We start from the raw sequence: 24471 nt of genomic DNA on the forward strand, positions 1-24471 counted from the left end.
TTCAGAAGTCATTTTGTCCTTTGTGTGCGTGAATAATGATTGTGAGCGTGTCAGTGGGTAGATCATAGTAAAGTGTTCACACATAGAGTTAACCCTTGTGTGGGTTTAGAGACTCAAATCCACACAGTTGTGTGGGTTTTCCCCCATTTCACTGTACAAATACGTCACTTAAATGATAGCAATCTGACTCATGTACAATATCTTTACATACATTAAAATATATATTTTTTTCAATATTGTATTAGCATATGAAAAACGGTTCGACAAAGTGAAGAAATGTAGTTGTGTACACTAACACCCCTGACCCTTTGCATAGTGCATTAAATTCCATGCACGCTTGTTGGGCTGAGAGGAGGTGGGTTTTGTGAGAAAATGTGGGTGCTTAAAGAATACATTGGTGGGCAATGTGTTTTCCGTTAAGAACGAGAAACTAGTTGCATTTCATATTTGTTGAGCCTGCTGACTAGTGCATTTACATTATGGCAATCAGTTTATCACATTGATCAACAGAGATGTACGTGTCTGTCAGATAACATGAGCGGGCCTTGTCTGGATTTCTAATTTAAAACAAGAGCAAAAGTCAGTGAGGTAAATGAAAGCTAGGTCAGGTTTTGTGGTCTGGGATGATGGTTGCATAACGTAGCAGCCTATGCAACATCATAACAACGCCGCTGCTAGTAGCTAGCACTTTGCAACTCTCACTTTGCTTTGCTACGCAGGGTTGAACCAGGTTAGTTCCTGGGTGGGAGACCTCCTGGGAAAACTAGGTTTATTCTGTAAGGGGTACAAGTGATGCCAGCAGGTGGTGCTCATGCTGTGGTCTGTGTAGGTCCTAGCATCCTAGTATAGTGACTAAAGAATGAATTGATGAAAAGATATATTGTTAAACTTATGTTCTGACTCTCTGGCCATAAAAATAATGCAAGATGTTCTTTGAAAAGGGTTGAGGTGTAACCCTGGCATTGTGGCCTCTGTCCAATATCATGGCCTCCTAATTATCTCCATATTTTAACTATGGATTGTCTTCTTTCCACTATTAAGCTGGTGTGTGGTGGGCATTCTTGTCTCTATTTTGCCATCATCCAGGTGGATGCTTGTGAAAATGTAACCCTGTAAATATGTAAAGCAGTTTGAGTGTCAAGATAAGCACTATAAAAATGTATTACTAACTTACAGTAACCATTCAGACAGTCTGTTAGAAAATATAAATATATTTTTATAGACATTTTTCCTGAACACGCCTGACTCTTAACCTGAAGAATGCTTTGCATTTCCGGTCTCCAGTGTTTCTAGTCAAAGTAGCGTATATTCTGAGCCATTAATCCAATGTTAAACCTATTAAAATGTTTTAAAAAGCACAAAAAAGCTCTATAGCGCCGTCACTTTGCAATGTCGCAATGATGGTCATTTGTCAGTGCCTTACTCCTCAAAGTTTAATGAGTGTGTAAATGACACGAAGCTGGCGAAGTTAGCTACATTAAAAACATACAGTATGGACGCTATTTGCATGGGTTCCTATGGAGACCGGAACAGAAGATCATCCAATCTGACATTAGAATTCATAATGGCGGCACTCGTCATTTACTCTGGAAAAAGGTCTATAGAAAATATTTTGATCGTTTAATGGAACAGTTCACCCAAAAATGAAGAATCAAAAAAGGAGTTTGATTGACAGGTGATCTGACCTATCATAATATGCCATTTTTGTCTGACAAACAAACCAGACAGTAGTAGATTAAGGTCGGTGGACTTGAACTGTATTCAGTGGAATTGTGTTTATTGGCATCTTTCCGCAGTTTAAACAAGATTCCTTTTGATGTTCATTCATGTTTATTTCATTCTATAACTAGTAAAGAGAAAGAGATGAACGATTCACATGACAGCTTGAGCTGGGGCTCTACATCTGTCACAACCCATTAAAGAGCATGTTCCATGATAATGGTTATTGTTTGAATTTCTTTAAAAATGACAAAATTGCTGAGACCTAAAAAAACATGCTTTATCTCCTCTGTTGGCACGTTGTCAGTTTCCTCTTTGCTCCGCGATGTTTTTTTTTTTTTTGCTGCACGAGAGTGTCGTGGCCTGTCAGACAATGGTAACGAAGAGGAGTGGGTCTTTGCGAAGGGTCACCTGTAATAGTTATTACACAGGTGTTCAACAAATAAATAAAAGTGGATTTGGATTTAAATTGTTTTGTAATTGTACCACATATTATCTATACACAGCTGGATCTGGCACAAATAAAGCCCTGGTGGTATCTACCATCAATACATTTGCAGCAGTTTCTTGCAAGTCTTGGTAGTTGTGAATGGCCTCCGTAGATCAGATGTGTTGGTCAGATGTGTTAAGGCTCAGATTGACATTTGGAGTCTACGTCAACACCTTGAGCTTTGTCATTTTCCTCAAACCAGTTCAGAACTGTTTCTGTTGTGTGGTGGAGTGCATCATCTTGCTGAAAGAGGCCACTGTCATCAGGGAATAACTTTGGCATGAAAGGATGTACGTGGTTTGCAACAATCTTTATGTAGGTCATGTCAAAGTAACAAACACATGAATGACCCTGGTGTGTGTGTGCATCAGTGGCATGATGGTGGGGATGGGGCTCTTTTCAAGCGGAGGCCCCTTCTGGTTAGGTATGTTTTAGAGCTTGCTACAGTAACTGGTTTGAGCTGGTTTAAGTTGATCCTTATGAGCTGGTTTAAACTGATCATGTGCTGGTCCTAAGCAACTCCTGTTTAGGACCAGCTGCCCTGCTTTAAAACATACATAACCAGCATATGCAGTTTTTTTCCAGCAGAGTGAGTATATCTAAAAATCAATCTAACCCCCAGGCATTCACATGATACAAGGTTCAGGAATGTTCATTTGTTGTTTACTGGCAGGTCTCTAGAATGTTTCTTAGTCTAACTTGCAGAAAGTTTTTGCGAGTAAGGTGGCATCTCTGTGGGAGGAAGTTCTGATGTTAATTTTCCTGCTTGTAAGTATTCATAAAAGTACAAGTTGTGGTGAGCCAAATGAATGCGCATGAGACTCACTTGAGAGAAGATGAGCTCTCAGAGAGAACCCTTCTGCTGTACCTACAGTACATATAATGCTTTATTTTTTTTAATGTGTTTATTGTGTGTGCGTTTGGTCAATAAAAATTTAGCTTTGTGATTAGATGTGAATTAGTTTTAGATTTGATCTTGAAATTTGTGTTTTAAGTAATGGATTTACTGGCAATTCCCTGATTTGAAATAAAATATAAAATAAAATAAAATGACGCTGGTTGGTGGTCCTTCATACTTTTTTAACAAAAAAACTCTGCAAGCCACTTAATATCAACTTCTTGTTTATTAGAAAGTTGTACAAAATTGATGTAACACTTGCAGTCATGCTAATATTCTGGGTAAAGACAGCACCCTTGCTTGTGTGATATTGTGTAACTATATTTTATGTCTTAAATAAAGAAAACAAAAACTCATACAGGGTCATTTTGATTTTATATCTTTAATTTTGGTTTCTAGAATTTTTCTTTACGTAATTTAGAGGAAGGTTTTGCAAAGGTCACATCTGTGGAAGGAAGTTCTGTTGATTTTCCTGTTTGTGAATGTTCATAAAAGTACAAGTTGCGGTGAGGCTAATTGATGCGCATCAGATTCAGAAGAGAGAAGATGAGCTGTGTGTCGATAACTCTTCTGCAGTGCCTGGCTATAATGTTTCTCGGTCAAGTCACCTGCCAAAGTAAGACACTTTATGTATTTGTAAAAAGAAAACTCCATATTTACTAAATACTAACTTTATACTATTCACTTTAATTCAAATAAATAGATTCATTAATTAATCTATTAATTTTATTACATTTTATCAAATTGAATGTCTGTGTTAAAAATGCTTTTGTTTCCTTTTGGTGTTTCTAGTAAATGGCCTGGTAGATTGCCTTTGTCTCAAGTACTCAAAGTGGATGCCCCGCAAGGAAAGTATTGAAAGTTACAGGATACAAACAGTAGGCGTCTGCCATATTGATGCCATTTTGTGAGTTCTTTGTGATATGTCTCAACTATTAAACAATATATTTTATGCTAAATCTTAGCTAATATGTCAGAATACTACATTTTTGTCTAGGCTTTATTTTAGTACTTGTGTGCAGTTTATATTGAATAATCATTTGTACGTTTTTGTGTGTGTGTGTGTATTTTCATGCAAAATTGCTACTGTTATGTACCTACAGATTTAAAACATTCAGAGGTCGTTTGTTTTTTTTGTTTTTTTGCGCTGATCCAAAAAACGCTTTGGCAATAAAAGCCAGGGAATATGTGAGAGGGGGTTCAGCGATAAATCGGCAGCTGTCAGCAGGAAGTGGCCGACAGTACCTGCCACTAAAACCGGATGTCAGCTGTCGCTCGTAGGGGACTGGCAGTGGCAGGAAGAAAAAAAAAAAAAAAGAAGAAAAAAATAAATAAAATATATATATATATACCGTATATATATATATAAAAAATATATAAACATAACAAATATATACAAATTTTAATATAAATATATATTAAGTCATTACTGTGTACTATGTGATTAAATCTATCAAATAAAAGTATCATTAAATGTCAACGTTATATATATATGTAAATGTGTGTGTGTGTGTGTGTGTGTGTGTGTGTGTGTGTGTGTGTGTGTGTGTAAATAATTTATAGAGAGACCAAAAATGCTGTATGTTGTATTTTAATTATATATATACATATTCAAACATTAAGTAAACTGATTAAAGACCTGGCTAAAAGACAAAAGTACATGGGCTTATTAATGACCTTTATTTTTTAATAATTTACGCTGTGTTATGAAGTTTCAGTTTTACATTTGTAGTATTTCAAGAAATACTGGTTTTGTTTAATAAAGCCTTTAAATTCGTAACGAGCTTGCTATGTTGTCAAAGTCAATGCTGTACAACGTAAACAGTATTACAAGTGTCCGACTTCCATTGTCTCCTCCTTGAATGCTTCCACCGTGGCTGATGTGCACAGCCTCTTTCTTTAAAAAAAAGAAATAACAACACTCAAATGGAACTTACAACAAAAATTACCTGTGTAAAATGGATTTTAAAAGAATTTGGAGAATTAAGTTTCCTAAAAAGCATTTTTGCTTAAAAACATATAATTAGTTCATGTCCAGTTTACACCTGAACTCCTTCAGCAGTTGTGTTCAGAAAGTAACTGATGAAATTATTATAAATTATTTATTGATTATTTACAATAACAATATTTTCAAATTAGGATTGGTCTGGGACCTTGGTCCAGGTACAAAGTTATTATAAAAAAAAGTCATTACATACACCTATATCTCATAAACACATGCTAAATATTCACAAAAAACACTATAATAGGTTTATTGTGCACATCAGCCACTAGATGTCTCTGAATTTGTTCTCACTCACTTCTTGAAATTATCACTAACATACTAAGATAAACGATTGACTATAGTAGACAAAGTTACATTGACGTTCGCTAACATTAAAGTTAAAATCAAACATATTCATCAAGTTCACTGAAGAACTTCGCATCTTTCGTAGTGGCATGTGATTGGTTGCTACCACGTTGGTCGATGCTGATTGGCTGCCACCAAGTGGCAGGTCCCGCCTACCCTCCGAATGCCAGTAACTGGCTTCCGGCTGTCAACGGCAGGTACTTCCTGCTGCCAGCTGCCAATTTTTTTCTGAACCCCTTCTGGAATATGTGGACAACAGGAAGAAGGCAAATAAAATAACAGCTCATCCCAAAATCTCTGCATCAACATTTAAAACAGAATCTAATTCACCTGAGCTATGGGAATTTCTTAGCGAATGTCTGTAATTTATTTTTATGCTTTAAATTTTGTTTATACCTGTGTGGCAGTATAGGAATTTGCCACAGTGTATTTCTTTTTCACACTAGTGTTTTTTAATAAAAATAAATAAATTAATTAAAAAAAAAATGCTCAGAAAACTTTCTAATCGGAACTACCCTGTGAACCGGAAATAGAGGACAAGAGGCAGTTAAAAGGGAGCCGGACGCGTCCGGAAGTGCTGCGCTATAGACTCGTGTATTGCCGAGTGAGTACCTGTGTGGCCTACCTGCCATGGGACGGAGTGGTTGTTTTGCACGCTGTTGATATACCAATGTGGAGTTTGGAGAACATTGCGACACGAAGCTTTGGTTTTGGATGTGTTTGCAACGATCACAAACTCGCTGTAATTGGAAATGGACCGAAAAGAGTGAAGATTTCGTTGGCATGGTAGCCCTACGTACGCCTCTTTACGGATTCGGGTCAGTGCCTGGTTATTCTTGCCACACACACACACACACACACACACACACACACACATTTACATACACTGCCACAGTGTCATAGTTTTATGCGCATATTTAATGTATGTGTATAATGTTAACTACGTATATTCATGTATTTACGTGTTATTTCCTTTTATTTTATGTGTTGTGGACGTGGATCTTCAGGATCTATGGCGCAGTCTCTGGAGGACTGAACGCGCTTTGATGTCCGTTTGTTCACATATATATATATATATATATATATATATATATATATATATATATATATATTTTTTTTTTTTTTTTTTTCCTTCCCCCCCCCCCCCCCATCACTTGGATTAAACGTTTACCTTGCACTTCAACATCAACATTTGGACTCGTTCTTGTAACTTTTGTATTTTGTATAATTTTTGTTTTATGTGTGTTTTGAGTAACGGATGGAACTTTCACGCTTTACCGGGTTTAAACCATGTTCATAAATGTGACAGGATTACAAGCCTGTCTGGCGCCCGAACTCTATCATAAAAAATTTTTGTGTGTGTGAAATAATTTGTTACATGACTTGGCAAACTAAGAGACTGTTTTTTCTAAGTGGACTAGTAGGCTGGCGGTAAGGACACAGGCCTGAAATGCAGAGGACTGGAGTTCAAATCCCGTCTAAAATAATTGTTATTTTTTTTTTGGTGTGTATTTTTTTGAGCATGGCGACCACCGTTACAGATTGGCGCCCGAACAGGGACTTGAAACCAAAAGTTTGAACATTTTTGATACTGAATGTGTTCATTTTGTACATTAGGTTGTACCTGTATTTTGGTATTGGGACATTTTTTGGTTGACATGGCTGGTGACACTGTGATTTATTGATGATTGTTTGGAGTTAATCTGAGTGTACATAGGTAATTAATAAAAGTAATTGCTTTACACTGTGTGAATGAATTGTGAAGTGTGAATTTTGAATTGGTAAAAATTGCTTATAAATAATATACTGACATTCATACATACTTTTGACATACTACATTTTATTATTTTTTATTTAATATTTCTGTGCATTCACAATATACCATACACAGTTCCACAATGGCATAATCCAGCACTCCACAGAGCACTCTTCTGGACTTGGAGGTACCAGATCTACCAGAAGTAGCCACTCCTCTTTGGCCACCTCAAGCTCCTCAAACAGGTATTCCTACTTTTTGCCACACCCCAACGGTTTTCAGTAATTCTACACTACCTAGACCTCATGTGCTGTTTGCATCTTCTCCATTGCATAGCAGCCTTCCAGCCCAGATTCATTCAACAGAACAGCAAAATATAGTACCAATACCTATGCAATTATGTACCCCAAACCAATCCTTTGACATGACCTCCACTTCTCATTCTTTGTCAGTATGAGCTACTAGAGTTGTGACGTTCGCGAACGAACCGATTCTTTTGAACGGCTCATAAACATGAACGATGGGAGCCGAGTCGCGGCTGGGGGGAAGCCGTTCTTTCTGTCGTTCTTTTTTCCTATGCGTGTTTCACACAGATGCAAACAAATTATTCCCGGATGGTCTACTACTTAACTTAAGAATTCGAAGTGTGGATCAATGCACACTCTAACGGCTAATATTGCCCACAACACATTGCGCGGTGAACGAGGATCCGATTAGGACTACAAACACGCATAAAAAATGTTAAAAAACTACAAACATGGCGGATAAGCTCGACCAACGGACAGATAGAGAAAGGGGTTTTAGTGATAAATAATCAATGTGTAACCTAATAAAAAATATTTATATAATGTTATCCATGATATATTTCATGTGCAGCAACATTATGAACTTTTATAATGATTGGTTTGGTCATTAACTTTTAAATGCATCATTATGCATCCACGAGCAAAGTTCTCGGCCTAAAAGACTCGTACAAGAATGTGCCTTTTCATTTCTCTCTAATACTGTAGGAAATCAAATTAAACGAAATGTAGATGATATTAACTGACAGGGCAATTTAAACAGTGACAGGATTTAGGTAACTAAGCAACAGACGAAGTAGTATGTCCCAAAGCTTGCCTACTATTCTGCTACATACTCAAAAGTATGTACTTTTTCTTCACAAAAAGAGTACATACTTTAAGGGCATAGTATAATTATGCGAATTGGGACGCAGCAACACACTTTGTACTAAAGGTAGATCCAAAATAGTGATGTCACTGTCTAAGCAGAGGGATGTTGTGCAACCCTATATAGTCCACACATGACAAATGAGGTAATAATCAATATTTCAGAATAATTCAAACTCAGATATTGGTGTGTGATATCTGAGTTTTAATTGTTTGACTACAAATCTCACCTCATCATTCCTCCCAGTGATTATTTCAAGGATAAACTGAGATGCCCCCAAGCTGACTTCTTAAAACTGGCTTAATATTTAAAAAGAGCCAAAAGAGCCGTTCTTTTGAACGGCTCTTTGAAAGGAACGGATCACAAAGATCCCATCACTATGAGCTACCAGGAACTCTCCCGACACCTAGCAGAGAAATGGGACAGTTAACTTTGCAAGTTAAGGAAAACTGGAAAACTATACATGAGTGCATGAACAAGCATGAGAAGACTGTGTCTGAACTCACCCAGGAGTTACGATCCAGTACATCTACTCATAAACAGGAGACTACTGCTATGGTTGTTAAATTGGAGGAAGTCAAGCAGCTTGTAACGAACACTGTATCTGCACAGAAACAACAGATTGAGAGTGAGGGGGAGAAAACCGTTAAAGCCATTGAACGGATGGTTACAGATGAATTAAAGACAGTGGTAAGTACTTTAACATCACAAATGCAGTTTCTTGTTCGGCAATTACAGTTGGAAGTGCAACAGGACATCCACACTCTTCATAAGTACTTCCGAGACACTCATGAAGAAATGCTGAAAGAAAATAATCAGGTGATTATACGCACAGACAAACTTGCTGCAAATTTGTGTGACCTACAGACGAAAATGGAGACCAAATTTGACATTCAGGAAAAAAACATTGCTGACTTGAAAGAAAAAGGCCCTACTTCCATCAATATAACTCCTGGTACAACCACTCCAGTACTCAAACCTATGTCAGCTCCCATACCTGCAACCGTTGCAAAAACTGACCACATCAGAATAACATTTCCCACTTTTGGAAGACCAAGTGATGATCCTGATCCATTACTCTGTTACCCGTTGCCAAGATTTCCTTGCTTTACACCCACTTACAGATGAAGACATTCTAGCTTCTTTTAGAACTGTTCTATCAGGCACTGCTCGTGACTGGTGGGAGGTCGCCAGAAGCACAGTTCACAGTTGGAAAGACTTCCAAACTGCTTTCCTCACTGCATTCCTTGCTGAAGAATATGAGGATGAATTGGCAGAATGTGTCAGGAAACGGTTACAGGGAGACAAGGAACCCATTCGAGACTTTGCTTTCAGTTACCGTGCATTATGTAAAAGATGGAAATCTGACCTAGTTGAAAAAGACATAGTTAAAATGATACTCAAAAATATCAAGCCATATCTTGCCAGTCACCTCCGTGGACATGTCAGTACTGTGGATGAAATTGTACGTCTTGGGCATCAACTCGAAAGAGATCACGAACAGCAACAACAAGGTGAAACAAAACTTACAAGCAAAACCCGTTCAGTATCACCCAAAAGAACACCACTCACCCCACCCATTGTCCAATGTTGGCGCTGTAAAGAATTTCACAACCCAGGTAACTGTTCACACTATGCAACCTCCAATCAACCAAGTCAGTCTTCACAAGCAAGTCATCAGCCATCTCAGGCACATGCAAACCGACGAACCCACTATCCACATAAGCCGTCCAGTAATGCAGTATCGGCTATACCTGCAAAAAGTTTAATTACCAAACAAAACAATACCACAAATTTCCCAGGAGCCAGTTCTTCAGGAAATTCAACCTGCATACCCCAACAACTGATTGTACCCCTTAGCCTTGGCTCATGGCAAGGTAAAGCTATAGTTGATACTGGAGCAAGTTACACCCTGATTCACGAGTCTCTGTGGAAAAGTCTGGCACCTGTACACTCTGAACTTCAACCTTGGACACGTGGACCCCTCTACCTAGCGGACGGAAATGCTGAAGTCCCACTTGGATGGGCCAACCTTGAAATACACCTTCACGAACAAACTTTCACTATACCTGCTGCTGTTCTTCCCACGAATACCCTAGCTCATGCTATAGTTTTAGGATTGGATTTCTTATTCTTCAGTGGATTACAACTCAATGTCATTGACCAAAAATATTCATTTAAAAATGCTCCCACAGTTGAATATCCATTCCAGCCAGGAGATGCAAGCAGGCCACCACCCAATGTTGGTTCATTACCCAAATACACCAAACCAACTTTCTCATTGATGACATCTGTTCCCCCTCCTGCACCTCTACCGGTACTACAAGCACCTGATGATCTGACATTAATCAGAAATGCAGTGGACTCAGCTCAGTTATCACCAGATGGAAAACAGACATTACATTGCCTTATTACCAATAAACCCCAAGTATGTACACTCACTCTGGGACGGACCAACATCTTACAGCATACCATTTATACAACCTGTCAAGTACCCATCAAACAGAAACCCTATCGCCTATCACTGGTTAAACAGCTTGCCATGAAAGAGCAACTGGGAGAAATGCTGAGCCAAGGAATCATCGAACCTTCACATTCCAGTTGGGCTTCACCGGTTGTCCTGGTTCCTAAAAAAGATGGCAAACTCAGATTCTGTGTTGACTACAGAAAACTCAACTTGGTCACAGAAACTGATGCTTACCCACTACCCAATATCACAGAAATATTACAGTCACTATCAGGAGCAGCGATGTTCTTTACAATTGATTTGAATAGCGGATACTGGCAAGTCACCATGAATCCCACCAGTAAGGAAAAAACTGCATTCATCACCCCTGCTGGTATATATGAATTTAATGTTATGCCTTTTGGTCTTAAGAATGCCCCCGCCACATTCCAGAGACTCATGGAGAGAGTCCTGGGAGAGCTGAAAGGAAAAATTTGTTTCGTGTACATTGACGACATCATAATCTACTCACCTTCCATCACACAACACTATCATGACCTTCAAGCGGTGTTTCACAAGTTACAAATTGCCGAACTAACCATCAATCTGAAAAAAGTAGATTCTGCTTACGGGAAATTAGTTTTCTTGAACACATTGTAAATGTCAAAGGTATCACAGCAGATCCCAGCAAGATCCAGGCCATCCAATCATATCCTGTACCAACGAACCTAAAGGAAGTACAGAGATTCCTTGGATTGGCGGGATGGTATCATCGTTTTGTACCAAATTTCTCAAGTATTGCGGAACCACTCAATGCACTGAAAAAGAAAGGACATCAATTCTACTGGACAGCCACATGTAAACACGCCTTTGAGAAACTTAAAGCCTGCCTTACCTCATCACCCATTCTTGGACATCCTGACTTTCAACTCCCCTTCATTGTCTACACAGACGCTAGCGACTCTGGACTAGGTGCCATTCTTGCACAGCGAAAACAATTAGGAGAGGAAGTTGTGATTGCTTATGCAAGTCGAACACTTACAGGAGCAGAACTCAACTACACTGCAACAGAGAAGGAATGTCTAGCCGTTGTCTGGGCTCTAGAAAGATGGCAACACTATTTAGAGCTTAAACAATTTATAGTTGACTTACAATGGGTCATGAACTCTACAAAAACCACCAGTCGACTACTAAGATGGGTCTTAAGATTACAGAAATTCAACTACATTATTGAATACCGAAAGGGAAAACTCAACGTAGCACCTGATGCACTCTCCAGAATGTCTCCAGTCACCAGGTGTAACTTGTACACAAGTCAGAAAGACATAGACCTACCTTGCACAGTTGTAAACATTTGGGAAGAACAACAAAGAGACCCTGAAGTAACCAAATTACTGCAAGTGCTTGCGGAAAACCAAGACCTGGAGAAACAGTATGAAGTAATCAATGACAAACTCTACCTGAAAACATGTCAAACAAACAACTAAATACATTACAAAGTCTACATTCCTCAAAATCTCAGAAATCTGTTTATTCAACATTACCATGCCAGCCCACTTAGCGGCCATGGCGGAATCTTTAAAACATACAAACGATTACGTGACGTTGCTTTCTGGCCAGGAATGTGGACGGATGTGAAGCATCATGTAAAATCCTGCATCACCTGTCAAAAATCAAAAAATGATAACCAAAAACCAGCCGGAAAAATTCAACAAACCATCACAACACGGCCCAACCAGATGTTAGGTGTTGACATTATGGGACCCCTACCAAAAAGCAATAATCAAAATGAGTACCTGCTTGTCTTCATTGATTATTACACTCGTTGGGTTGAACATTTTCCTATGCGCAATGCTACAGCTATCACCATCGCCAACATCTTCAGAAAAGAAATCCTAACTGGTTGGGGTGTACCGGATTTTCTTATTTCTGATAGAGGTGTACAATTCATTTCATCTGTTTTCAAAGAATTATGTGAAAACTGGAACATCACACCAAAACTCACCACCGCGTACCATCCTCAAACCAATCTCACTGAAAGAGTCAACCGCAACCTGAAAAACATGATGACTGCATATGTAGAAGACAATCATAAAAAATGGGACCACTATTTATCTGAATTCCGTTTTGCATTAAACTCCGCAACACAGGAAACCATTGGACTATCACCAGCAGAGCTCCAGCTTGGACGAAAGCTCCAAGGTCCAATGGACAAAATCCTGCAGGATAACACTCTGTCACCGGATGCTGCTGCTTATGATGTAGTTCATCACCTCCACCAATTACAACTGCAAGCAAAAGAAAACAGTCAAAAAGCAAAGAAAACGCAATTAAGGAATTACAACAAGAACAGGAGAGAAATAACATTTAAAGAAAAAGACAGAGTTTGACTACGAAACTTCCCACAATCCAGTGCACAACGAAATTTCAGTGCAAAATTAGCTCCCAAGGGGAAGGGCCCTTACCGTGTTCTGCAGCAACTAGGTCCATTGAACTACAAAATAGTCCTTGAAGACACAGGAGAAGACATTCGGACAGCCCATGTCTGCAACCTAAAAATGTGTTATCCCACTGCGGAGGACTTAGAGATCCAATGAAAAGAAAAACTACACAAGCTTTTCCAAGACTCTTCTGAGGAAGACGAGGAATTTTTGGGTTTCTAATTGTATATTTTTAGGGGGGTTATATTGGGTTTTATATATATATATATATATATATATATATATATATATATATATATATATATATATAATTTTATTTTATTTTATTTTATTTTTATTTTTTTTTATTTTATTTTTTTCTAAACCATCCTTGGGTTGCTTTAATTTTCTAGGGGGGGAGAGTGTGGCAGTATAGGAATTTGCCACAGTGTATTTCTTTTTCACACTAGTGTTTTTTAATAAAAATAAATAAATAAATAAATAAAAAATGCTCAGAAAACTTTCTAATCGGAACTACCCCGTGAACCGGAAATAGAGGACAAGAGGCGGTTAAAAGGGAGCCGGACGCGTCCGGAGCTGCGCCATAGACTCGTGTATTGCCGAGTGAGTACCTGTGTGGCCTACCTGCCATGGGACGGAGTGGTTGTTTTGCACGCTGTTGATATACCAATGTGGAGTTTGGAGAACATGGCGACACGAAGCTTTGGTTTTGGATGTGTTTGCAACGATCACAAACTCGCTGTAATTGGAAATGGACCGAAAAGAGTGAAGCTTTCGTTGGCATGGTAGCCCTACGTACGCCTCTCTACGGATTCGGGTCAGTGCCTGGTTATTCTTGCCACACACACACACACACACACACACACACACACACACACATGTTGGGTTTACATGTTTTATGGGGACATTCCATAGGCGTAATGGTTTTTACACTGTACAAACCGTACTTTCTATGTCCCTACACCTACCCTACACCTAAACCTAGCCCTCACAGGAGATTGTGCATACTTTTACTTCATCAAAAAAACTTATTGTGCATGATTTATAAGCCTGTTTCCTCATGGGGACCTGAGAAATGTCCCCACAAGGTCAAAATCTACTGGTATTCCTACCCTTGTGGGGACATTTGGTCCCCACAACGTGATGAATACCAGGTACACATACACACACACACACACACACACACACACACACACACACACACACACACACACACACACACACACACACACACATCCACATTTACATACACTGCCACAGTGTCATAGTTTTATGCGCATATTTAATGTATGTGTATAATGTTAACTATGTATATTCATGTATTTACGTGTTATTTCCTTTTATTTTATGTGTTGTGGACGTGGATCTTCAGGATCTATGGCGCAGTCTCTGGAGGACTGAACGCGCTTTGATGTCCGTTTGTTCACACACACACACACACACACACACACACACACATATATATATATATATATATATATATTTATATATATATTTTTTTTCCCCTTCCCCCCCATCACTTGGATTAAACGTTTACCTTGCACTTCAACATCAACATTTGGACTTGTTCTTGTAACTTTTGTATTTTGTATAATTTTTGTTTTATGTGTGTTTTGAGTAACGGATGGAACTTTCACGCTTTACCGGGTTTAAACCATGTTCATAAATGTGACAGGATTAAAAGCCTGTCTGGCGCCCGAACTCTATCAATTAAATTTTTTTTTTGGTGTGTGAAATAATTTGTTACCTGACTTGGCAAACTAAGAGACTGTTTTTCCTAAGTGGACTAGTAGGCTGGCTGTAAGGACACGGGCCTGAAATGCGGAGGAAAATAAGTTTTTTTTTTTTTTTTTTTGAGCATGGCGACCACCGTTACACCTGGCTAGTTTAGAGTTAATTATTTCAGTTTTTCACTTTCCTTTGGGTGTTTATAGCAACTGGCCGTTCATTTTGCCCTTGTTTGAAGACATCAGAAGCTGTTCTCCGCAAGGAAAATATCAAAAGTTACAAGATACATAAAGCAGACATCTGCCATATTGATGCTATTGAGTGAGTTCACTCATTTTTATTATGGAATAGTATAAACCTCAGAGTCAGACAACTATTCAACACTGCATGTAATGATAAATCTGATCTAATATGTCAAAATGTCTGTTCTTCTGGCAAGGCTTTATTTTAGTACATTGACAGTTTTTACTTATAACATTTGTTACTAAAACACACCATTTATGGTACTGATGTACAGTTTCATTTCAATAAACATCTGTACATTTCTATATTGTGTTGTATTTTCCCGCTAAATTGTTACTTTTATTTACAGATTTAAAACAGTCAGTGGTTTAACTTTTTGCTCCAATCCACAAAAAACTTTGGGTGAAAAGAGCCATGGAATTTGTGGACAAGCGGACGGCTTTTGAAACCACAGCACATCCTATAGAGTCTGCATCAACATTTAAAACAGCATCTACTACTTCTAACAAATGTCTGTAATTTCTTTTTCTGCTTTTAACTTGGTTTACACCTAGCTAGTTTAGAGTTAATTATTTTAGTAAAATTTTCTTGACTAAAAGAATGTCAGTTGTTAAAGATCTTTTGCTTTTTTTTTTTTTTTTTTTGCTTATAGCAACTGGCCATACATTTTGCCCTTGTTTGAAGACATCAGAATCAGTTCTCCGCAAGGAAGATATCAAAAGTTACAAGATACATAAAGCAGACGTCTGCCGTATTGATTTATTGAGCGAGTTCTTTTTTTTTTTCAACAATATATTTCATGATAAATCTGATATAATATGTCAGAATGCCTGTTCTTTTATTTTAGTAAAGTGAGAGTTTTTACCCATAACATTTGTTACTAAAACACACCCCTTTATGGTACTGATATACAGTTTCATTACAATAACCATCTGTACATTTCTATATTTTGTTTTATTTTCTTGCTATATTTTGTTTTATTTTCAGATTTAAAACAGTCAGTGGTTTAACTTTTTGCTCCAGTCCACAAAAACTTTGGGTGAAAAAAGCCATGGAATTTGTGGACAAGTCGACAGCTTTTGAAATCACAGCACATCCCATAAAGTTTGCATCAACATTTAAAACAGCATCAACATTGAGCATCAACTACTTCACCTGAGCTATTGGAATTTCCTAAGACATGTAATATTTTTTTCTGTTTTATCTTTTGTTTGACTAAACGAATGTCAGTTAATGTTGTTCAAGATCTTTTTTCTTTCCTGTTTTTGCTTATAGCAACTGGCCGTACATTTTGCCCTTGTTTGAAGATGTCAGAAGCTGTTCACCGCAAGGAAGATATCAAAAGTTATAAGATACATAAAGCAGACGTCTGCCGTATTGATGCCATTGAGTGAGTTCTCTCTTTTTGCTCATCGAATTATAAAACTCACAACTATTCAACACCATTTCATGATAAATTTGAGCTAATATGTCAAAATACTAGCTCTTTTGGCTAGACCCTATTTTGATACCAAAACACATTATTTTATGGTATTTATATAGAGTTTTAGTTTAGTAAACCTCTGTACAATTGTATATTTTGTGGTACTGTCATGCTAAATTATTACGTTTTTGTATTTACAGATTTAAAACAGTCGAGAATTTAACATTTTGCTCCAATTCACAAAAGCCTTGGTTGAAAAGAGCCATGGAATTGGTGGACATGAAGGTAAATAAAATGACAGCACATCCCATAAACTCCCCATCAACATTTATAACAGCATCAGCACAAAATAAAACATCTCAATGGAATGAACAGGATGAACTAAGATGTGTTTCACCTGTTTACATATGTCTGTAATTTGTACCTATTTATTTGCCTCTGGTTAATATACAGTATGTTGTATAAATATATATAGTTTTCAGTGTGTTTATTGTGTTTGTATATTTTATGTGGTCAATAAAATGTAGCTATGTGATTAGGTGCGTATTAAATTTGATCTTGAAGTTTGTTTTCAGTTATGCATATACCTGCAATTGCCTAATTAAAAAAAAAAAGAAAAAGAAAAAGAAAAAAAGATCAGACTAGATTTATAACCCTTCACATCAATGATTTGGCCACCCATGCCCTTTTCCTACTACTAATAAAATAAAATGAACTAATAAATGCAATTAAATTAAATTAAATAACAAATAATAAATAAATACATACATGAATAAATGCATAAATTGATTTATATTTTTAACAATTTTTTAACACACAAATTTAAAACATTTAAAAACATTTTTTTCACATGATACATGTTTAGGCAGTGCATGCGTCTGTACTGAAGGCACTGTCACCTTGCATGGTACTCCCACAACTTGGTTTGAGAGGAGGTGGAGTAGTTACAGGATGCGTTTTGTGAGAAAATGTGGGTGCTTAAACAATAGGTTGGTGATGTGTTTTCCATCAAGTCATACTAATGTGTCAGGTTTTCAGTAGAGCAAGGTTTTAAATGTAAATATAAATGACAAATTTTGTTAGCATGTAATGCATGAACCCACGGAGACATCTATATGACGTCTATGTCTATATGTGGTCCTTCTGAGCCTTTTTGTATAAATTAAAAGCAGGTCAGTGAGGTAAATGAAAGCTAGGTCAGGTTTTTGTGGTGTGGAATGATGGTTGCATATTATATTAGTATGCAACTGAAAAGAGAAATGACATTGCTCAGACATTGCTACTTGATATGTCCCGCCCTGTCTCTCTGTTTCAGTTGAAATTATGTCAACAGATAGAATAACGCTACATGATGTTTTATTAAACAAAGTTCGGGAGGAGCACGTCAGATACTTAGCCTAATTAACACAGCTGGAACTCACTCAAGCCAATCTACATCATGCATAAATACTTGGGCTTGGTACTCTAGGTTCGGGCCATTCCCGAGCTCGGAGCCCTTCCCCGGACAGCACGCCAAACATACATACTCCAGCTAATTATATGTACGTGGGAACTTGTTAAGTGTTTCAAAGCACTTCAGTCGAACTTTAAGTGTACAGCTTTGTAGTAAAAATACTGACAAACATTGTTTAGAGCCAAACAGACTCAGATAATTCATACACACACGGTTCAGTACAGTTAGGGTATGTCGAAAAAATCCTGTCTTGTTTTCTTCTTCAACATCAAAATCGTCCCTCATCACTGTTTTACCTTTTTTTTTAAGAAAAACTATTGACTAAAGAATGAAAGGCAAAAACATCTTGGATGACAAGGGGGTGAGTAAATTATCTGTACTTTTTTTTTTCTGGAAGTGAACTTCTCATTTAACACTGTTGCTGTGGGTTGTTCATGTCCGTGGTTTGAAGCGACCCTAATAATGTAATATTTATCCCCTGGAATGCTAATTTTACCAGGGGAAAACCGCCATTTATTTTACCGGGGGACCCCCCTCAAAATGCAATTGGGATACTTCGGACTACTTTTAAGTAGCAATTGGGCAGGTTTTGTTGTGAAAACCTGGCAACCCTGGGTACTTGTCCTCAATATGAACTCTAGCCTTGCTCTATGGATTTTTTTATGATCATGAGGCAACATGGCAAAGCATTACATTTGTAACACAAGTTGTATGCACTCTCAATTGTCATAAAAGTGTGCAGTTCTTCAGTTCTATAGTTAGGCCATGTATTCTTGCAATGCAGCTCCATTCATCTACAGTAGCTACCCACGCTGTGGCGAGCTGTGTGGGTGAAGGACCGAACCGAGAGCTCATCAGTAGCGCCTTTTTCCGCTCATCGGATAGAGGCTCATTCGAATGCATTCTCTCACACACACTTTCTTCATTTTGGAGGTTGAGGTTTGTGCGTGTGTGTGTGCACAAAAGAGCAGAGGAAATGAAAGTGTGAAATATTAAGGTTGTGTAAGGAGTAGTTTCAGTCAGAGTCTGTCTACACAGTTGTCATGAGGTCGCTCGCCTGTCTTCCTTTCTGCCTGGGGTTGTTTCTGTTCTGCCTCATAGCAGGTGAGTCTAAAAGTTTTTTAGACACCTTTTGTCAACCATTCATGATTTCTGGAATGGGTCAGTGTGTTTGTAACTTGAATGCTAAAATCAGAAGTGAGGTTTTTAAATCTTGTTTTATTAAGTTCTGAAACAGTTTAATGTTTCAAAGTAACTGCCATTTCTTTTTGTCATGCAGAAACAAGTCAGCTGTCTTCTCACTGCTGTTTGACGACGGGGAAAGAAACAATATCTGCAAATAGAGTTATGGATTATACAATTCAGAAAGCAGGAGTTTGCCCTATCAATGCAATTGTGTAAGTGAAGAAAGTCTCATAACTTTCTTTCTTATGACATTTATTTATTTAACATTAAATTTCAAGAGTCAACAATATGGACCTTACAGTGATTTAAACAGTAAACAATATGGAAATAAACAATTTTTTAACTTTTTTTCCTCAATTGTTTTTCACTCTAGCTTGTTGACCGTAAGAAGGAAAATTAAATGTGTTGATGCAGACGCAGACTGGATCAAAGGTGTCATGAGAAAAGTGGACCAGAAAAAAGCCATGCAAAGCCAAAATGGCAAAAGACAGAACAAACATAGAAGAGGAAAGGGACGCAAACAGAAGAATCAAAAGAAAACTGTATAATTTCTTTGTTTTCTTTTGTAATGTATCATTCGACCTGTGCCAACTGACATTAACCTACATTTGTAATATGCCAAAAAAAAAGTATTTAAGTTTTTTTATGTGGAATTTTGATCCTCTCTCTCTCTTTTGAAATGAATTTATTCTGCTTCACAGATATTATTCTTATCAAGAATGTATTTTTGTATTCAACATTTTTGTATTAAAAACGTAATGTTGCAGAATCATTATTGAATAAATTAAGAAAAATATGACAATCAGGATTTCCAATTTCTGTTTTTTGTATGAATGGGCAAAAAGAGTAAAATGACTAACTAGCTAAATCAAAAAAAAAAAAAAGAGTGAATGCTTTAACCACAAAACTGTTTCAGATCAGTTTCAGGAACATCTGATACTTTCTTTTTCAAAATGCAGGAATCAATTCCTCCTAAGAGAAATTAAGATGAAATAAAAACAGATGTCTGCATCTTTAAACACAAATGGGCGAAACACAGCATTTAGTTAATTGTCAGGTTAATTGTGATCGGTGCTTGTTTTTACGAAATGCTGTTTTAAAATGGACCGCCAGGTGGAGTTATTTGACAGGAGATACAAAAGAATCCACTTTCAATGGAGTCTTGGTTTTAAATGATAAAAAGGCGCAACTAAAATCTCAATGATTATTTACAGCTCGCCTCACAAATAATAATAGTGGTGTGTGCTCACAGTTTGTCCAGTTCTATGCCTGATTTTTTAATGGTTTCACTTCTCTTGTGAGAATATAAAGACGAATATAAACTATAAATCTGCTATTAAACGATTAATGTTTTTGTATGTATATTTCAATGCATTGCTAAGTAGCTACACCTAATACCTACGCAGTTTTAATTACTAAATATAGATGCTTTTATGTAACATCCTTTTGAGACGGGCTTCTGAGAAGATGTCTTTCTGGACAGGAACTTGAAGCTTCTCATGGTTTCTGCTTTTGGTTTGTGGTGAGTTTCTTTATGACTGTGAACACCTCTCAGCTTTGCACTCAACTCTACAACACTTTCTCTTAGCTTCAGTTTTCTGTCCATCTCTGTGTCTTTAAATGTCCTTCAGCCATGTGAAATTGTGGGTTTGTTATGGAAGTAGTGTGTGTGGTAGTAGCGTGTGAAGGATGTGTGGATGTGAGTGTATGTGGGAGAAAGGCCGGGTGAAATTAGACACCTGCTGCTTCGCTGTGCTCTCATCAGAGTGTGTGTAATGCGGTGGAAAACACACCTGCTCCCTGTCAGAGGGGCAACATGGACGTACACTCGCAAGACGGCAGATTGACTATCCATAGGTTCCATGTGACGTCACTGTAGTTTATCGCCGCCATTTTTGTGTCCGCGCTACCTGTTTCAGTCTATGGTCACAGCAGCCGCAACTACCAGAGGAAGATCAACAAAACTCCCAGACTGTTCACAACAAGTATACAATATGCCCGGGATATGTTGTTCAGTTAGCTGTAAAAACAGTCATCAGAAAAAAAAAACTAACAACAGTTTTATTAGATCTCAGCAGTGCTCGAAGTGGGTCGGTATGCATATAGCGTACCGGTGTCATTCACGCAGGTGCTTTCCAAAGCAGGGTTTTTTTTTTCGGCACAATAAGAGTACTGGAATAATAATTAAATATTGACTAAGATTGTGAATCAGTACATTATAACGAAAATAATGCCTTAAAATGAAAAGAAACATTTTTTTGCGATTACATCATTTTGAACCGATCAACTCGTAAGTCCAAAGATTTAGTAAACAAGAAAGCATTCAAAGAGCAAGTTCAAAACAGTGCTAATGCAGAGAATAGTGACTTACAGTACATCCAGATGCCGTAAATTATTTGTTTTCATGTGGCTTAAGAGCAAGAGTGTTTTATAGTTGAAGGTGTTTTAGATTATGCGGTGTTTGGTGAATTATGAAAATTAAATAATAAACGCTAAACTATTGTACTACATAGCGTTCGTCATTGCAACGCCTGCAGTAAAGTATATACATGTAAAAGGGTTCTCAAAAATAATATTTGTTTTGCTAAAACTATTTATGTACAATTACTCTAAAAATGATTTGTCATACAAAAATGGCACACAAGTTACACACAAACCATCGTCCCAAGTAAATGGTACCATTGTGAATTGTGACTGGCTGCACAAGTGGTGTAATAAACTAAATTAAACTAAAATGTTATTGCAGCCATATAGCTTGAATGAATAAAAATGCATATTTTAAATAAAGAAATCTCATGCTTTTGGTGCTTGAATTTGTGCTTCAATAATGAGATCCAGTTTTAGGAATACACAAGACGTGAAAGACGTCTTCCCTCAGGTATATTTTATGTTTTCTTGGCTTGCTGGATGTTGCGCTTATGCTCAATAATCTCATTTTTTTGCATTCGCCAAAACTAATTTGCCGACATCTAAGCGCGGACTGTGGGAATTAGTGCCGTCAGCGCGAGTCCCGTTCGCTGTGAAGTAAGTTAGTGACCAGCCGGCAGAGGATTCTTCAAGGTCTTAAAGCCTTCATCGAGCGACTACGTTCACAACAATTTACACTTTTTGTCCTAAACATACAATCAAGTCAAATACACAGTGTGGGAAGTAGTAGTAAAAAGTAATTTCTTATTTCAATTTATTATTAAATCTCATTGAGATGCGCTGTGTCTGTTGTCATATCGGACACAAACATGGCGGCGAGCATAGCGGAAGTGACGTCTTTGGTACCCATGAATAGACACCATTGGAAAAAAAGACACACGTGGTGTTACAAAAGATTTATTTTCAATACCAGAAGGTAAGACGTACCAGAAAGAATTTGAGAGAATGCTCAAATATATAAATGCCCCAGAAGGAAAAACGATGCATTAAGAGCTGGGGGTGTAAACTTTTGAACTGTGTACATTTTTCTTATTTTGCCTAAATATCATATTGTTTTCATTTAGTACTGCCTTTCATTGGCTACAAATGATATTTACATATGTTTCCCAGAATACAAAATAAGTTAAATTTACCCTGATCCTCCAAAGGTTTACACCCCCTGCTCTTAATGCATCGTTTTTCCTTCTGGAGCATCAGTGAGCATTTGAACCTTTTATAATAGTTGCATATGAGTCCCTCAGTTGTCCTCAGTGTGAAACGATAGATCTCAAAATCATACAGTCATTGTTGGAAAGGGTTCACAAAAATGCTGAAAAACCAAAGAATTTGTGGGACCTGAAAGATTTTTCTGAAGAATAGCAGGCAGTTTAACTGTTCAGGACAAACAACCCTGTTGAAAAAACAGCATAGGCTGGTTAGGTAGGTTTTGATGCTGGAATGCTGGTTTTAGCTGGTTTATGCTGGTCCTTAGATGGTCAAGGACCAGCATAAATCAGCAAAAGACCAGCGTAAATCAGCTAAGGACCAGCATAAACTAGCAAAGACCAGCTTAAGTCAGCATACTAGCATCAAAACCTACCTAACCAGTTGGTTTTTTCAACAGGGAAGGGATTCATGAACAACTATCAGTAAAAAAATAAATAAAACACACACACACACATACACACAGCTGTGGATCATTCAGGTAACAACACAGTATTAAGAAGCAAGGGGATGTAAACTTCTGGATGGGGTCATTTTTATGAATTCAACTATTATTTTCTCTTGTGGACTATATGGAAACATCTTTTATGTGAAATATCTTATTCAGGTCAGTACTAAATAAACAATAACATGCATTTTGTATGATCCCTCTTATTTTGGTAAAATAATTAACATTTTGCAGATTCTGAAAAGGGGGGTGTAAACTTTTGACCTTAACTGTATTATATTATATAAGTATAGTATAGTTTTTTAAATGTATTATATTATGCTTCTTATTCTTAACCCAATTTCCAATGGCTTTGTTCTTGTTGTAAACATAAATCTAAAAAACATTTGTTTTTGTTTTTTCTAATTCTTAAAAAATGCCAAATGCTGACTAGGAAAATAATTTTTTGCAGTGCATTATACCACCAGACGGATACCGGCTGACCTTATCCCTTCCGACATCTCTGGAGAGACAGTGTTATCATTGCAGGTTATGAATATCGACTATGTACTATAGATCGATACAAAGACCTTTCACATAGACCTCAGCTATAATACAGCACAGATGAGGCCACTCCATCACTTTCTCTCAGGTCACTCAGGTAGAACGTGGAGACTTCGAGGCGTCTGCGTTCTGTTCGACTGGACGTCCATGTCTCATAAACATCCTGAAGCTAACATTAGCCATCCATAGACAGCTTTATTAAAACACAGCACAGGTTTAATGTCAAGACAGCAGCGTATTCTGATTTTCCCATTGCCTGAAAGGCCTCTTTAGACAACGTTTTGGTGTGATTAACGTGTAAAATACTACAAAATGTAATCTAACTGCAGGGTTTGATTCACATCCTGGTGTCTTTTGGCTCCTTTCTTTTTCTTGATTCCTTTTCCCGAGGCTGGCTTTAAGAGGCTGCGCGGAAGAGATATGAGTCTGGAGTTTGCTTAAGGGATTTTCAGTGTTTTAAATAGAGAGGTTAACTGGGGTCATGGCGGACCGGTGACGTTTTGGGGCAGAAAGCCCAGCTGTGTGCTTCTGATTAAGAAACAGTCTAT

At 37.5% G+C, this 24471-nt stretch overlaps 1 protein-coding gene across 1 annotated transcript; it reads left to right on the forward strand.

Annotated features, from left to right (window-relative positions):
• The first annotated feature begins 19088 nt into the window (after nucleotides 1-19088).
• ccl32b.3 (chemokine (C-C motif) ligand 32b, duplicate 3) lies at nucleotides 19089-20104 on the forward strand. The gene is made up of 3 exons (XM_073830354.1): nucleotides 19089-19221; nucleotides 19397-19514; nucleotides 19676-20104. Exons 1-3 carry the CDS (start codon nucleotides 19161-19163, stop codon nucleotides 19848-19850), a joined length of 354 nt encoding a protein of 117 aa, XP_073686455.1. The 5' UTR covers nucleotides 19089-19160; the 3' UTR covers nucleotides 19851-20104.
• The last annotated feature ends 4367 nt before the right edge of the window (nucleotides 20105-24471 follow it).

Source organism: Garra rufa, chromosome 24, assembly GCF_049309525.1.
Source record: "Garra rufa chromosome 24, GarRuf1.0, whole genome shotgun sequence".
Taxonomy (NCBI): domain Eukaryota; kingdom Metazoa; phylum Chordata; class Actinopteri; order Cypriniformes; family Cyprinidae; genus Garra; species Garra rufa.